This window comes from Cryptotermes secundus, unplaced genomic scaffold (genome assembly GCF_002891405.2).
Source record: "Cryptotermes secundus unplaced genomic scaffold, Csec_1.0 scaffold120, whole genome shotgun sequence".
Lineage (NCBI taxonomy): Eukaryota > Metazoa > Arthropoda > Insecta > Blattodea > Kalotermitidae > Cryptotermes > Cryptotermes secundus.
The window spans coordinates 2,721,728-2,740,077 of NW_019742442.1; the positions used below are offsets into that span (position 1 = coordinate 2,721,728).

General features: G+C 36.6%; 1 protein-coding gene across 4 annotated transcripts in view; it reads left to right on the forward strand.

The window, feature by feature from the left end:
• Positions 1-18,350, forward strand: part of LOC111873086 (tyrosine-protein phosphatase non-receptor type 7) — an 84,417-nt gene that overhangs the window by 46,113 nt on the left and 19,954 nt on the right. For all 4 annotated transcript variants that reach the window (XM_023867494.2, XM_023867493.2, XM_023867495.2 and 1 more), the window contains 5 exons: positions 2,222-2,477; positions 4,018-4,290; positions 6,915-7,045; positions 7,499-7,681; positions 9,044-9,129. In XM_023867494.2, the coding sequence (XP_023723262.1) occupies positions 2,222-2,477; positions 4,018-4,290; positions 6,915-7,045; positions 7,499-7,681; positions 9,044-9,129 (929 nt within the window). The remainder of the gene's footprint in view (positions 1-2,221; positions 2,478-4,017; positions 4,291-6,914; positions 7,046-7,498; positions 7,682-9,043; positions 9,130-18,350) is intronic.

Genomic DNA, 18,350 nt, shown 5'->3' on the forward strand with positions numbered 1-18,350 from the left:
TGAAAATTGATGATCAGGATATTGTCCTTCATAAAATGTATTTGAAAATAATGAACATGGCATAGAAGCAAGTTGTTTATAAATCACATGGATCCTCTACTGGTTGTGTGCGGGCTGTTTAGAAAGTAACTTCTGGTGAGCTGTTAGCAGAACAAGTAATGAGAAAAAATGTATTATGTATAAAGATATATACCTACTTAAGCCATTTCTCAACATAGTCACTGACAGAACTGAGACACTTGTCATATTGGGGAATAAGTTTTTGTATGCCTGTGTCAAATTAATCTGCTGCTGATTCGCTCAGCCGTATTTTGACGCCTTCCATGAACTCCTCATTATTGTTTAAGTGCTGTGATCCGATCCAGTTTTTCAGGTAGGTAAACAGGCAGCAGTTGCTCAGAGCGAGATCAGTTCTGTAAGGACGGTGGTCAAACAACTTCCAGTTGAAATTCTCCAGCAGTGATAGAGTGCAAAGAGTTGTATGTGGATGCACATTTTCAAAGAGAAGAACTACATCGGATATCAGTATTCCACACCTTTTTTTCTGAATGGTCAGCCCTATGCATTTTTTTAGTGTCTTGCAAGATACCTGTGACATTGTGGTCCCTTGTTGCATAAATTCCACCATCAGCACTCCTTTCCTGTCCCAGAAAATGGCTGCCATCAATCAACTTTCTGGCAGACAATGTTTGTTTAAAATTTTTGGCTTGTTTGGTGAATGTGTGTATATCCATGGCTTTGACTGCTCTTTGGTTTCAACATTCACAAATGAAACCCAGGCTTTGTCACCTGTTACTTGTATGATATGATTGAGAATTTCATCGTCTTTATGGTATCATTCTAAAATGTTGAAGCATAAGCCATTCTCTGCAATTTGTGCGTGCATGTGAGCATTTTTGGAACCCATCTTTTGGAAAACTTGTGATAGCCTAGCATAATTGTAATAATCTCGTGTTTTTAGCATGAAGAAAGCAGATAACAGCACAAATTTCATGGCTGGCAGGATTATCAATCACAGGACACCTCATATATCACTCTGTAGTGACAAGAACAAACACTAAGTGACCAGTTATGTGATGTTTTACAAGGCAATGAGTTATGTGATGCTACCTCACATGTGAGGGCTTTCCCACACCCTCACATTAGTTGCCTAAAATAAACATAGTGTAACATATATAGTTAGGCAACAGCATGATAAACATCTCGCGTAAGTTTACTGAACAATATGACCGATATTTATAGCTCGTTGCTAGGCAACAGTCAGCATGCCAATGGGCTGGCGAGGATGGCTATCACGTGAATGGCCTTCTATGGATAGCAATGGTTCAGTGAAAGTGTGAAAACAATAGAGGCTGTGTTTCTGTGTTGTCCGTGCTGAAGGCTTATAAGAGAAGTGAATTCAGCATGGAAAATTAAGCCATAAGCTGACAGAGTGAATTGGAATTGGGAGTACAGAAGAATACAGGAAGTCAGCCTGTGAGGATTTAAAGTGTCATTAAAAGACTTTATCCTTATATATTATTTGGAGTGAATTTAAGCCCCAGTTCCTGTGTTTTAAGTGCATTACCAGGAGAAGACTATTGTGTGTGTAATAGTGAATTATGATGTGTAGAAATCAGCCATAGTGCTGTAGTAATTGTGATTAAGAGAAATTGTAAGAAAAGGGATAATAAATTCAGTCATCCGAACTAAGACCCGTCATTTTTGTCACATGTACAATCTTACACGTGACAATAGGTTACTTTCAAAATAGCCCTTGTATCTGCAATGGTAGTATAATATCAATGGGGATGGCTATTTTACTTCTTGAAACAGTATTTTGCAATGAGTTGTCAAAGCAGTTTCATCATCTGGCTCAGCAACAGAAAATTATTTGGGCATTTTCTTTTGCCATAAGATAAACTTATTTATGGAGCAAATTTCTACCATTCCATTTATAAATGAAATATATCAGAGTATCATATTGTGTTTCTCAACTAGTAATGCAAGATAGATATCCTGTCCACACAACCAATAACTGAATTAACTGCATACAGTACTTTATTCTTGCAACATGTTTTGACCTCTCAGTCATTATCAGGCAGCATATAATTTATTCCTAGCATAACCACTATTATTACTATACACTAGTCAATGTTTGTAAGTAATTCATAAGTGGACTGAGACCAAAATACATCTGATTACAATCACTTAAATATTGTATACCGTGTTCTGATTACAGTACAACCGAAGAATATTTGCTTTCTGCTGGGAATGTTCTGAGTCGGGGTCAGTTACGTTTGTGTCTGCATGAAGCACGGACACTTCATCGGGAATTCTGGGATTTGCCATCTAACCACCCCGAGAAAGCAGAGGTTGCTGGAAGTGGTACAAAGAACCGTTACCGCTCCATCTTGCCCAATGAGAGGTCAAGAGTCAGATTACCTGTTGGTAATGAAGATCTGTTAGCAGGATATATTAATGCCAACTATGTCAGAGTAAGTATCAGTAACATGGAACTTGGTGTACTGTTGAATTTTCTTGCATAGTTTATGAACTCTTTCTTTGTGGTAAAAATGTTTATATTTCATTTATATAACTTAATTACTGTTGTTTTGTATTTAAAACAATTTAATAAGTAGTTCCCAGTTGGGGAGAAGTAATGCATGAATCTCAGAATGCAAGATAAGGGTAATAAAGCGTGAAAGATAAATGAAACTGGCACAATTTATGATGCCTATTAGCTTTGACCAGTTTGTCTGTCTGTACACATGTAATGATGCTGTTTTGGATGGAAGGATCTTGCTTGAATTTGTTACCGAACTTTCTCATGAAAATGTGTGTAACAAATAAAATTTTGATGCAAATTGAGCAGTACCATTCCAACATCACATGAATGTGTGAATACTTTGTAAATATATTTTTGTAAGTATTGACAAAGTATAGGGATATTTCAGACGAATAATTCAACTTTTAACAGTTTCTAGTTCCACTCAAGTTCATGGTATTGTGATGGTTTGAGATGGTTTCTCACTTGCTCTGCATCTACTACAATTGGGACATAGCCATTAAGTAACTTACAGATCAATCAATATAAGTGCCTTCTTATATTCTGTCTTATATATCTTGCCCAGAAGAGATGTATAATTTTAATATGATGTGCTGAATTAGGTGTGGGAGAAGACTGATATAGCAAGTGTTACATAACTTCGAACAAGGCCAAGAGTAACCTTGAATGTGCAGAAGAAAATTTTCAGGCAAGGGGGTGGGTTCAAAGGTGTGAGAAGTGACAGGCAGCCAGTTTCTGCAGCAGTTTTCCCAAGTTTAAAACAAAACTTTATACAGACACCCTGCTCTCTCAGGTCAGCTATCGCAAAACCACAAACTCACGGAAACAACAATGGAAATACGTTCACCAATAATAAACCCAACCACTCAACTCAACGCCACTTGCCACACTGATTCAAGAAGGGCATGTGGGGAGACACCTAGCGGTATTCGATGTACTCATAACCATTCACGCCAAAATTCAAATTTCGGGAACTTTTGGATTGCACCGTGTAGTTATCAAATGCTAAATAGAGTGAGTAAATTTATGAATAAGAATTTTTTGATCCTGTATATTTTGTCAGTCTTGTTTAAGGTTTTAATTTTCCCTGATGAAATATCGTTACCACCATTTCTATGTTGACAGATTTGGATGAATCTTGTGATGCTACAAGTAGTCCCCATGTGTTATGTCTGTGGGATTTCTGTTGAAGCTAATGATCAGTCTGTGATATAGCGCATACCAAAATCATTGTAGAAGAACAGGGAACTTGTTTATTCTGGCGCTTTCATTGGTTTTATTGACACTGAAGACTATTATCAGAGTGTAATTATGTCATATTTTCACATCTTGGTGGTCATCAGGTAAACGCCTAAGATGTAGTGAATACTCAAATGGTTAATATATACTTAGAGCATTCACATATGACATATTAGGATCAAGGAGAAAAGGGTACATTTGTTTGATAAAATTCAGAAAAAATATTTCAGGGTTATGATGGAGAAGAGAGAGCCTACATTGCAACTCAAGGACCTCTCCCACATACTGTGTCTGATTTTTGGACAATGGTTTGGGCTGAACACCCTCCTGCTATTGTGATGATTACAAAGCTGTGGGAGAAGGGTCGACCTAAATGTGAAGCCTACTTTCCACATGGTGAGCCAGGAACATGTGAAGCTACAACAAGCTATGGGGATATTACCATTACAGTCAGGAGTGTTACACACAGAGATGGCTATATAATACGGGAACTGCTGGTTCAGGTGAGTGTTGGTTTATTGCTTCAATTTTGCCTCACCATAGCTCAAGTGGTTAGTCCCTGGCTTCCCACTGTGGTGGCCCGGGTTTGATCCTGGGTCTGGTCACGTGAGATTTGTGGTGGACAAAGTGGCGCTGGGGTGGATTTTCTTGGAGTACTTCGTTTTCCCCTACAAATCTTCATTCCACCAAATTCTCCATCATCATAATCACTCAGGGTAGGCTACGATAGGCCAATCAGTGGCTGCCGTGCCGAGTGGACCCAGTTGGACTCCACCCCCCACTAAGTGAATTAAAAAAGAAAATTGCTTCAATTTTGTCATGCTTAAATAGATACAGGAATTGTCTAGCTTTACGGTGTGTATAATATTTGTCACACACATATTCACTGTTTCTATTATACACATGGACCGTGCTTAAGAGGATTCTGCTCAGATTCTTGTTTTAATTCTAAAAAGTCCCAAAATAATACCATGAGAATAATGTATTTATATCCAGTTTAAGAAGTTTCCCACATAACTTGCTTAAAAAAGCAATATTAAAGCAATATGTCAAACATTTTGCCTATTTAATAAAGTTTTGTTAGATTACATACTGTCAAATGTAGGGGATATGCATGACTATTGGATGTGTTTTGTATTGGATGTTTGGATTTATTAACACCTTATACATTCACTCAGAACTACAGACGATTACAGTGCTATCACTATCACTTTACAGTTCACTGCTATGCACACTAGTGTCCTCAGTCTATTACAGTCTTTACTATTCATTTCCTGGTAAAAAATTCATAACAATCTCATTGTAACCACAGCACAATATTAAGCCTTCTTTGCACAGCTTAATTCCTTTCTGCCATTATTCTGCCAACTGCCAACTCGGGAACTTGACTCAATTCTAATAGTAGTAGCCTAAGATCTTTGTTATATAGCCTCAGGATCGCCTCCACAGGAAACACCATTTCTTCTGTTGTTGCATGTTGATTTACTGCTGCAGTGATGTGATTACTGCCCCGTTGAATAACCACGAGTGCAGCACCCTCCTCAATTGTTATGCATGTTCACTTCTGCAGGAATATGTTTACTGAGGCGTCGCCTAGCACTGAAATGTTCCGGTTTTCAGGCATCATGTCATTAGTATATATAGAAAGAAGTAAGAAACAAAGTAAATTCTCACAATGATATATGCTGCAGCGCTTAGTAGCACTAGGTGAGTGGTAGAAGTTGGGTGAAAGTGGTGACTTTGTGACTTCCATCTGTCTAGATGGTAGCATGGATCTTTGTATGCAAGGTTATGTACAATGAACATGTGTATTGAATTTTGTGAAGCTTCATGAAAGTAAAGTGACTAATGTATTACACATAATTCTATGCATGACAACAAAAATAAACATAAAACATCAAGTGTTATCAGTTTCTGAGAATCTGGAGATCGTTAAAAAAGGAATAACTACAAAGTCAATAGAAAGTCCGTCGAGTGTAACAGTGTTTTTAGGTCACTTCTTTATCACATTTGAGGCAAATGTGATAAAGAAGTGACCCAAAAAACATTGTTACACTCGACGGACTTTCTATTGACTTTGTGATTGATAGTGTAACGGACCAAAAATGAAGCAATTAAAAAAAAAGGAATAACTATTTATACCTGTGTTGCCTGACACTAAATAACATTATGGCGCATAAGAAGAATATATGTCAGCAATGTTTAATAAACCAGCCAGGCAGGAAAAATGTTAAGAGCTTCTAAATGTGAGAAAACTGAAGTGGATTAAGCAGAAACAGACATTATACATATCAATTCAGGGTCCAATGTTCAGTCAGAAGGCTGAAGAAATTACCTAAAACTAAACACTGAATTCACACGTTTGAAGGGAGGGCTTGATTGTTTCAGAAAACTGGAAGATACTGTTGTTTTTAGATTACTTTGCACCACCACTTCCTTAATGGCATTCCTGACATTTGTCAAAAGAACCACCTCTTTCTGTCCATGGTAAAACATGACATGGCTGTAGAGTTGCTTTTTTTAAATGCACTGATTTATGAAAATTTTTCCAGAGAAAAAGAATTTTATATCAAAGGAGATAAATAATACACTTTATTACATGGTGAAAACTGGCTACAGTTGTATGTTGTGATTACAGTAAAAAGAAAATTGTTCTAGTAGAGAAAATTTGCTGTGCTTGTCTCAGGTCTTAAAGAGTTTCCAAGTCCTTGTCTTGATTTCATTTTGTACTGAAAAAAATATTTCTTCACTCACTAATTTGGTTCAAGTATGCCCAGGCATGCATGCACTCACCTTTATTTTGACAAGTGTCCTGTTGAGGCTTGTTTATTTTTCTTAGGAATGAATCATTCTCTTAAAATCATTCCTACCTTAGTGAAAACGGCACCTTCACATGTTGTACCACATTTTCACAGACAAGACTGGTGACACGACCATCAAATTTGGGGCAGAGGATGGAATTAAAGACGTTTAGGATCAGTTGCTTGTAAGTTTAGTTTCCCCTGTTGAATATTTGTTATTCATGAATAACCAGTGGAGTTGTGTGGTTTCTACAGTATATTTCTTCCATCCTATCATTTTTAATGACACTGGAGGACAATGTACTGCCGTAATTCTTATGTTACAGAGAGGCAATGAAAAACATGATCTGATGCATTTTTGGTATGACACATGGCCAGATCATAAGACTCCACCCAGTGCTCGGTCACTTGTAGCAATGGCCCGCGAAGTGGAAGCTGTTCGCACAAATACACGTAGGTAAGGGTTCTAGGTTTCAGATGGTGGTAGATGGTATTTAAGAAGAAATTCATGTACAATATATTCAAATAAAAATGTAATTTCCATTATGTACAAGAAACTGGCTGTATGGTCTGTATGCATCTGGAATTCTGATCCAACTTGTAAAAATGACAAAGGAAGTTTGTCATTTTTCAAAAGTTGTTCAAAAACAAATTTGTGATACACATATGTTCACCCACCAAGTTACATTTCTTCTGGCCAAAAATAGTAGTGCTGCCTGTCATCCCCTCTGATGTAGATGCCATTACAATAGAGGCTAATTGACTCTATGATTGTGTTACAGTATATGTATCCAAAAGCTTTCACCCATCAATCTGGCATATTGTCCAGGAAGAGCACATTTTAGCAGGAAGGTGCTGTGAGACAAGCTGGAATACCTTGTGATAGTGGTAGTGTATTATGTTTTTCTAGTGTGCTGGTGACTGAAGGAATTTCAGTGAACAGAATGAGCTGTGGAGGCCCTGTGGTGGTGCACTGCAGTGCTGGCATTGGCAGGACTGGCTGCTTCATTGCTGTATCAGTTGGTATGTTGCAGCTTCTAGAAGAAAACAAAGTAGACATACTTGGGATCGTCTGTCAAATGAGATATGACAGGTAAAATATTTATAATATGTTATACAAAGCAGTGTAGCTTAGGGAAGTGGTTCCCAAACTAGGTTGTGTGCATAAAAACTATGGAAATGCTCCAAAACTAAACTGCCAACTGATGAAATTCTTAATGTATGTACTTTTAAAATCCATAAAAGAGCCATTCCATCAGCAGTCCTTCCTATTTTTGCCCATGATTATTGATGTAAAACAGTGTATAGTGCATACAGTATTTTTTTATATTTCAGTAGCTGTGCTAGGTAAGAAGTATGGGAACCATTGGCTGATGGGATTTGTAGTCTGGAGCTAAGATGTCAAACTCCAGTGTGTGCATTTGCGCGCATGTTTGTGCATGTGTGCTCATGTGCGCAGATGAACGTGCGTGTGTGCATGTGGGGCGTGTATATTTATATGTTTTCAGTCTGTTTTAAGCTTTGAGCCTGCTAATGCCACAGTCTGTGCTATCATGCTATGACAGTTGTGGCAGACAGAAATATGTCTCAAGGTCAGAAACCACAAGCTGCCATGAGGAGGTTGCCTGAAATACCGTCAGAGTGATGAAACTGATATGGTAATTCAGTGGGTTACAATATAACATAATTTTGTGCTAGGGGATATTGTCCTCAAAATAAACTTTGCAGTTCATGTAAGAGAAATACAGTTCAAAGGGAATAAGTATGTGCAAAATCTTCTGTCTGCCATGCTTCCATTGTTGTTGCTGTTGTTTGTGGATAATACATGATGCATTATTTGTCTGCTTTTCTTTCCTTCTGTCTCCCATTGCCATATCTGTAATGAAGCAGTTTGAACCATATATTCATATGACCATTTATGTTTTCCCTATGATTGTAGAACATGAAATATATTTTAAGGCACGTAACTAAGATGTGCTGTGCATAATCATCTTTGAAGTTTTCTCAGGGACTAATAATTGAAATAGTTTCATGTTTGCATCTTGTCACCCAAGAATAACTCATTACAAAAGACTCATACTGTGAAGCAGGTTGTTGGACATTTCTTTTGTTCTTTTTTTTTTGTGTCAGTAGTGTACAAAATATTTTCCCATTAATTGCCATTGCTGGGTACCATAGGTGACACTTCTAAAAGTCTACAAAAATTGATTTCAGTGCTCACTAGTGCTGAACATCAGTGCATTCAACTTCAGTTACTGTAGGATAATTGTAACTGTTATTTTGGCAGGGAGAGTTTCTCGTGAAACTAAGCCATCCATTCTTCCCTGTCTTTCCATAAGCACTCTTCCTCTGTCTGTATCCTCTTTGTATCCATCTCACTTCATCCCTTTACCTAGTCCTTGTCTCTCCACCAGTTCTTTAAATTATGTATTAAATAAGTGTGTTTCTCTTTCAGAGGAGGAATGATCCAAACAGCAGAGCAGTATGAATTTGTCCACCGAGCCCTATGTCTATTTGAACGTTCTCTCCCTGATCAGTCAGGTGAGTGAATAGACTGCAGGAACCTGATGCCATAGGCAAGACACAAGTATACATGCAACCAACTTTGCTGGGCTGCAGTTGAACCAGCCCATATATCAGAACCCTTAGTTCTGGCCATTGTGCTGGGTGCACATTGACCAACTGGAATGAAATGAATGGCTTGACCACTGGGGAAGTTATTTCTAAGCCCTTCTCCCACTGTAGAATGGGACCGGCTTATGTCAAGGTCAGTGGTGTAGATAATTGTTAAGGTATAATATAGTACAAAGTAACTTGAGTTTAGTCACATAGCTGTTTCGCTATGAAAAACATAGGCCCTGATTATATAAACATGAAAAAATGGACTATTTAAAACTTGGAGATCACAAAGAAAGATCAGTCAGTACAATCAAATGTAACACTGTTGGTAGCAGTAAACACTGAAAAGTGGCCCAAACTCTTGAACTTGTCAGCTTCAGTCCATATGACGAGAAGGACTGGCAGTCTTTCAAGCATTCTTGTACTGAATCAGTGTGAATTTTGTTTGATTTTATAGGTCACCTGAGGAGTCATATTTTTATATCATATGTATTTGTGTGTCAGTGTTTACTTCTGTCCACACCTCATCTTTTGAATGTTTGTATGACAATAGAACAAATACCAGTACGTAAAGAACACAGAGTTAGGTATTTGCATATAGTTCATAATTTATGTATTTAATTTAGAGGAACAAAAACATTAATCATGGTGTTTGAAATCAAATTCGAAAAGTATTTCTGAGGGAGTGTAACTGAGTCTAATCTCTGTTCTGTGCTTTGAATAAGTACCATTCCAAAATAAAAGTATACATTTGTCCATTGTAATTCACATAGAAGAGTAACGCTGAATATTTAATTATTTAAGAGGCTTAAATGTAATTATCATTGCAGTGCTAAGTGGCATTAGGAACTAGTTCCTTATTTGTCATAATTGTTGCAAGATTATTTATATAGAAGACCCCAATTAGAATAGAGCAAGGGAAGAGTGAGTTTAATGTAAACTACTTTCTCTTACATAGCCTATGTATGTTTCTCCTAAAAGGTTTAAAGTCTTGAACAGAAGAATGAAGCCAACCTTTTTCCAGTTTCAGATTATCAAAACTGTCTTAGCTGCTATATTTAAGGTTTAACTTTGTTGTAGTTACCTGAAAGTAGCAAAGTGCTGTTGTAATACTGGTGTAATTCTAAATTAACTTCAGTTAAACTAATGTGAAAGAAATTATTTTGTCTGAGCTATCTAAGTAAGCAAGAACAACGTTTTGCAGTCTTTTTGCCGATCGAACTTTGAAGAAATCTGCTGTTTTTGTTTGCAAGGTTTTTCAGAATGGTATATTTTTCTTGTAATTTGTTCCCTACTACAGAGCAACATACACATTACTATATCGGTCGGGATATTATCCTGTATCTTCAAACAGAAATCATTTGGTTGGGCAGTTGTCTTCTTGTCTTTTGCATTTAAGCCTGTATTAGGCTCTTTTTTTTGACCTATCATTTGAAAAACATTGAGACAGAGAACAGAGCTTGGATGCATCCTAATCCACAGAAGAGAAGGTCATCATGCTTTTGGGTTATGCTGAAAATTTTAACATGCAGCACTGGTCAAAATACTAAGACATGGTATTAATTGTAATGTTTAAAATTGTTTTGAGAGACAATTATCAGAGTATGCTCTGAAAGGGGCACTATATCCATGTCTGAATGTAAGCAAAAAATGGAGTTTTTTGAAAAAGCAAAACTTGTGAGCTTCCCATGTGCTAAGAGTATTTAAAATAAGTTTAATTTCAAGCTGACTAAAGACTTTGGAGGGTAGGAGCCTGTCACAACTTTGCTGCTGCAACTATATGTTTCAGTGCGGAGGATTTAAAATGAGTAACAACAGCATTTTGGGACTTCAGTCAGTCGTGGCAGTCTTTTTTTTTTTTTAACTAAATATCGATTTCAATTAACAACAGTTCGTGATTTTTAAAACTATAAAATAATCTTAGGATCACAGTGCAAATATTTGTTTTGACCTGTATAAGAAATATTACATTATTTTTTAATGTTAATTTTGTTTGTAAATTGGTAGGAATGACAAAGTAACTGCTTAAGTGCTGGCATTGTAGACATTGTATTTAAACAGCAGGTTTTAAAACATGGTGTGGGAACTGTCCACATTCTAGCAAACATTACAGTGACAGCTCAGGTATCATTGCTTAGCAACAGCGAGTAAACAGTCATTGCTAGGCAAAGCCTACTATATACTCTTAGTCTTCAGTTCTTCAAACCGAAGTTTGTCTGTGTGTACTGCGCAGCTATATGCATTATTTATTATAGTTGCACAGTACACACAGATGAAATTTGGTTTGAAGAATTGAAGACTGATATTACAGTACCAACAATACTACTACTTGTAACACCCACACCTCTCTTCTTAATCTTCTCAGTATCACTATATCTTCCTCTTATATAACATTGCGTGGGACCACATAGAAAACACGTCACTGTCCGTATTGTTGTACGCTTAGCCTATCAATGGCTGTTTACTCGCAGTTGCTAAGCAATGATGCCTGAGCTGTCACTGTAATGTTTGCTTGAATGTGGGCAGTTCCCACAGTGGTAACAAAAGTACTTTACTTTAGTGAGACTACAGATGTTTACATACTTTTCTGTGAAACTGTATTATTAATGCAAGAACCTTAAAAAGTTACAATAGTTTTTAACTTTTAGTTGTAAATAATTTCCATAATTGCAGTAGATGATGGATGTTATAGAATGTTGTTGAATTAACTAAACTTATTGGTAGGTGTAACAGTGCCTGAAAACTGTTTAGAATATCAACTTTCAAGAACAAGAATCAAATGCAGTAGTTTTTTATTTATTCTGTTCCTCACTGGGAGGAGTTATGTTTAGTTGTTGGAAATGTCTTTGCTGTGGAACTGCAAATAATTTTTTCTTTTAAATTAAAACAGTTCGGTACAAACTGTCTAGTTTGAACTTTATTGTTATTGACATATTTTAGATCTGTCAAGAATCTTTGTTTTTGCATAAAGTTTTCAGTAAAGCTCTTATGTGTTGAAAAGGTTTTTTTTAACACATTAGTTAGTGAACAGACGATAGTGTACATACGTACATAGGTAGATAATGAAAAGATGAATACATTTTGTTCCTGCAGTTATTGCTGGTGTGTACACTATTGTTCCATAAAGTAAAGAATGGGAAAAAAAATATTTGCATTTTTTAAAGTAGCAGAACTTTAATGTATGCTGGTATATTTTGATTTTGAAATACAGAACTGGGGGTCATTGTTTTTGATGGTGGTAACAGGGATGAGAGGCATTGATTAATTTTTAAACTTAATATTTCACAGGAACATACTGATGTCTGAAAATCCAAGTTTAAAATAATCCTTGAACTTCATATTCATGAACTTTTTACACTAATTTCAAGTGCAGTAATTTCTTTTCAATATTCACATACCAGTCAGAATATTGTGTCTTTTCTGTCAGATATAAATACTTGAAAATGAACAGTGTTTAGATGTTATTTATGAGCTCACCGGATAATGATTAAGAAACTGATTAGAATGGTCTTGGCACAAATTGAATACCAAAAACGTTGGTATGTGCATAAGAATTGCAAGCACAGGAAGATGGCCTGTGCAAGACTTCTAGGTCAAGGATGATGGATCTATTTTACTGCCTGGCACCAGATTTGCTTATCAGTTGTAAGTGAGACCAGCTGTCTTTGGCTCCAGTACCATCCTGGTAGACTTCATAAGATTTATGTTTTTCTGGACATCCTTTGATTATTGCCTTGTATGTGATTATTTTGAGAGTGACACAAATGACATTCATTTCAGTTGTGAGGTGGTTTCTTAAATCTGATTCTAGAATTTCACACAAGAAATAATTGGTGTTATGGGTAGATACATAAATAACAGCAAATATATATCTTACATAAAACATTATGCCTTGGCGTACTGGGTGTTACTGATTAATCAAGTATCTCCAGATGTTAATAGAGACAAACTTTGTACTGAATTATGCCAGTCATGATCTCAGTTTGTGCCAAACACAGGACTAGTGCCAATGATTTGCCACCTTCCATCTGTGTTCTACCCATTGGGTCTGAGATTAAGAATGAGTAAGTGATGACATTCTGAGAGACTATAACTATTAAAGTCATATATAACTGAATTCGGTCATCTGTCAGTTCCAAGTAATTGTGGATTAATATGGGTTCTGGAGTGGGAGCACGCAGTAGTATAGTTGGTTGAGGGGCTATGCTACAAGCCGGAAGGTCGTGGGTTCAAGACCCGATGAGGTCATTGGATTTTTTCAGTTGACCTAATCCTTCCAGCCGCACTAGACCCTGGGGTTTACTCAGCCTTTAACAGAAATTAGTACCAGGAATTAATTAAATAATTTTCCTGTGGGGTAAAGCGTGGCCGGCACATCGGGCTGACAACCTTACCGCCATCTTTGAGCCGATTGTCTGGATAGTGTGGGACCCTCAACATCTCACAACCAAATGGGCCTTCACGGTCTGGTACAAGGATAGCTTTTTTTTTATGGGTTCTGGAGTTAATACTGAATGAATCCCCTTCTAATTTTAGTAATGATATCCTCCTCATCATTGTCATCTGATTCACTAAATAACACAAACGGCTATAATACATGACAAATGGTTTGTGATGCTGAGAGAGTCACAGCTGCAAGGTTGCAAAATTGTGTGATATTCCACTTTATCTTGACACCTGACTGCAATTAGAATAATAAAAAAAAAACACAGCATGGCACTATTGGGACATGGAAACATCATGCATAGACCTACTGTTCTACACTTCTTGCTTGAAATAATGGATTTTCTGACTGTCTTTTTAAACTGAAAATTGGTCAAAAATCAGTTTCTTGTTTTGCTTTTTGAATGGAGTAAAGTTGCCCTTGTAGTTAGTTGAGCTCCATGCTATGAAGACACATGGGGGAGTGGTAATAGTTCTTTGTTTCCTTAATTTTAGCACTAGATGGATGTGAGTGATCAATTTCACACCCTGGCCACTTTACCTACAGTACATGTTGGATAGGAGGCGTGGTGGACCTAAGAGCCACTGTGTTCCTGTGGAGAGACAAAAGTATTTGCCTCTGCCAGGAATTGAACTCCATTCTCCAGTCATCTAGCCCATAACCCAGTTAGTATACTGACTAGACTCTCTCGGTTCCTTTCTGAATATACCCAAAAAGAAATGACATTACTTATATGGATTTTCATGTAAAATGTTTAAAATGTTTAATTATGTTATGAAAATATCTGTGTAATTAAGTTCATTATTATCCTGAGATATCTCAGGTTTATTTTTGCAAACAGTAATATATAAAATAAGCATGATAGTTATATAATATCAAATACAGTTACACATTATACAAATTCAGATATCAGTGATAGCTAAACGAAAAGGTACTTCTAATTGGTCAACTTCAAACACAGTTTCTAAATTGAATCTCAGTAAAATATCTTGAACTGTGCTAATAAGATTGAAATAATTTCTACATGCATTAAAACACTATATTTACTATGGCACACATTGGAATGTCATGCTCAACAACCTTTTGGATTACACAGTGTACACTGTAGAGGAGATTTAACCCCCTCCCCATTTTGCGGTAGAAGACAGAGGAGTTCTAGAGAAATATTTATAAAAGGAGAAAGCATATCTTTTTACAGCAATTACTTTTCCTTCATTTCCTAGGTATAGAGTAATTTGACAAGTGTTTAGATCAGATATTGTTTCATTGTAGTTGATGTCTTGCACAGTGTCACTGTAGTCAGTAGCTATTTAAGGTTTCAGGTCATTCCATAGCTTAAGCAGTTAGTTGCTGGATTCCCACTGTAACACCTTGAAAACACCTTAGAAAGTAAGCTTCTATCTTGTCTGCAAAATTTGGTGTTTGTGTCGTCAGTTTTGAAAACACTGCAAAATCTCACTAATGTGAAAGTCTTGCAGAACTTTCATTTTCATATTATAAAGTGATAAGAGATAGCGGACAGTATGAGCATCAAACAGTGATTGATGCTGGCTGGTATAAATCCTGCAATTTGATGATCCTTGCTACTGTGCAAGTAACAGTCACTCATCATCTTTTTTTTAAATCCTAGAGTAGCATATCTTTTGTGGCTAAATTAAATATTTTCTGGATTTTTCAAATTAATAATTATTTCAGGAATTATACTGTATTATATATGGAAGTGTTCAGTTAATATCATTACAGCCATTGTCCTCAATGCCCATTTCAGTACTGTTTCTTAAGCACTACTTCAGAAACTTACCCACAGATTTCTTTAACCAACTATTGTTTTCATGTAAGGCTGACAAGCTTACTGCCATATTTGAGCCGGTTGTCTAGATAATGTGGGACCCTCAACGTCTCAGAACCTTGTGGGCCTCCATGGCCTGTTACAGGGATAGCTTTACTTTTCTTTCTTTGTTGCATATGTCTGTTTTAAAAGTTTGCAACTGAAAATATAAATTGTCTGACTTCTCAGTGGAGTAAGTCTAGGTACCATAAAAATTGGTTCCTACCATGGGGAAGTTATATGCATATGACACTATAAAAAGAATTTCTTACAAAAATGTTAGCTTGGAAGTGCATTTTTTGTCACAAGGGTATCAATTCATGCAGTGGAATAAAGACATAATGGAGTACATATTGTATTCAATACCTATTTTTAGATGGTATGCTAGTGACATGGAATGTTTGACATGTCATACTGCCTTTCAGAAGTTGAATTTGAAAAAGCAGGTACAGTCTTATCTACTGATTTCCAAATTGTGTTTTCTAGAAAGCTGGAATTTTTTGAGGGATTCACAGAGGTTCTGTGCAGAATGCTGTGCCAATTTTCAGAGACGGTACACTGTAGAACCACAGTTGCTTTTTTTTCCATACTTGAAAACTGTTTGTATTCACTTATCTTGCCATGTTACATTTTTGGTTACAACCAGTCTCTAACCATGGATTCACATGCAGAAAATTAACACTTGTGTGAGACTTAATTTGTGGTCAAGATAATAAAGTATAGGTGCTAGAATTGTGACATGCAGACCCATTGCTAGGGAACGACTGGGTAAACAAGCCTGCAACAAATACAGAGCCCACAATAGACCAATTTCTAGGCAATGGCCACAATACATGCATGCAACAATAGAACCAGTGTTGCAAGAAGTGTTTTCTATGTGGGTTTCATACATCCATTGCTAGGCAAGTGTTTTTCCTGTGGGTACTCCTTGAGGCTATATAAGTGGTACAAAACAGAATGAATCAGAATGAGAATTGTAGAGTGCAAAAGGGTACAATGGAGTAGTTCAGTTCAGTTCATTTCAGTTCAGTTGGAAGTCAGAATAGTTCCTGTGGAGTGTTGAGTCGGAAGATGATGACAGTGTGTCAGATAGTGATTTGTGAACTGTCATAACCAGTTGTACAAAGGTCCATTAAATTCAATCATCAAATCTGAAAGCATCTTATTAGTCACTCAAGCCCTGAATACATGACACTGTTCTAAAAAAAACTTCATCACACTAACATCTGGCGGTTAAAAATATAAATACAGCCAAAGGAAAAGTACAAAACAATCAGTTCATTCTTGTCCTATCTGGTATGGCTCTGTCTCTCATTTGCTGTATGATCTCACTGTGCAATAAAAGGGTTAACCAGTTATGAAGTTGTGACAAAAGTGGAGGTGTGGTTGTGTCCCACTTGACCCTACCTGGAAGATGTAAATAATTGTATTAACAATTTTATTTTGGGTGAAGTATTAATGGGAGCTTGTTGTGTCAGGTTATCACATGTGAGTACATATACCTGGACATTGTTGAGAGTGGGCTAGAAGATACAGTTTGCATGGAATAATTTTGGTTTAATTCTCAAAGAAAAAAGTTGTGTTTGCTTCCCACTCCGTGTATTTATGCAGCTTTGGAATGAAAATCATTTTTCAGGACAAACTCAACACATCTTGTTGAATGAACAGCCTATCATGTGTGGGAGATGGAAATTTACCTTGTTGTTAGGCTTAGTTTTTGAATGAGAACTTGTACAAATATTTTGCCTAGGATATTTGTCTGAGAATCTTTCCTGTATGTGTACTGCGGAGAGAAGTTACACCATGTATGGGTAAGCATGCAGACACATATCACACACACAGTGACATACATCATCATGTAATTGAATGTTGCAGTATGGTCATTGGAATCTCTGGTTTTTGTTTCAAAAGTCCTAGATTCAGGGCTTGAGGTGGGGCTGGATGGCATCCCCGTTCTTTTCTAAATGGCTTAAAAGCATCCCGTTACTTCTTTGGCAGTAAATGCAATGTACAATACCCAGGGCTTGAGGTGGGGCGGGATGGCATCCCGGTTCTATTTTCATTCTACCTCAAGCACTGCCTAGATTTGAATCTCAGTATAGAAAACCGCTATTCTGACATGTATTTTCCCGTGATATACCTCAGTTCTTCTACTGAAATGCTTGGACAGTACCTTAAAATATAGTGTAACAGCTTCCTTCTGCATCTTTCCCAATAAACCTCTTATGTAAAACTCGTTATGTATACAGTTGGTGAATTCTATTATTCAGCATGATCCTAAGCCCTTTATATCACTTCTCAGTCTACTTTTTGGTTTTCTAGAGCGTTATTTTCTAAAATATATCTCCAACCAAAATTCTGTATGCATTTCTAGTCTCCAACATCTGAGTTACGTCAGCCCTGGGTATCTTCTCCCTTACAGTACCAGGGTACTTTTAAGAATTTTTATTACATGTCCTAAATTTCCTTACTAAATCTCATTCCTCTTATGTCCATGTATTTTCTTGGGTATTTGGTTCCAAATACTTGTACTTATATAATTTATGTTCCCCCCCCCAAAATATATCTGATTTCATAACCATGCAAATTGCCAAAAACACTGTTTCATTTACGTATCCAAATGTAATTTTATGTAAGTAGATGGAATGATAATCGTTTTATGCAGAGTAATAACAGGCTTTATCCTTTCACAAAATAAAAGAATTTAAACTGTGTTTGTATGTGACGGGTGCAGATGGTTTGAATTTTCAATGACATGTGGCACAATGATTGAAGAAAATGAAAAATAAACTTTTGGATATACTTTGAAGTATGACTGGAAGGAGTTGTATAAACGAAGGAACCAAACCAACCTGTTGTGTATATATTATG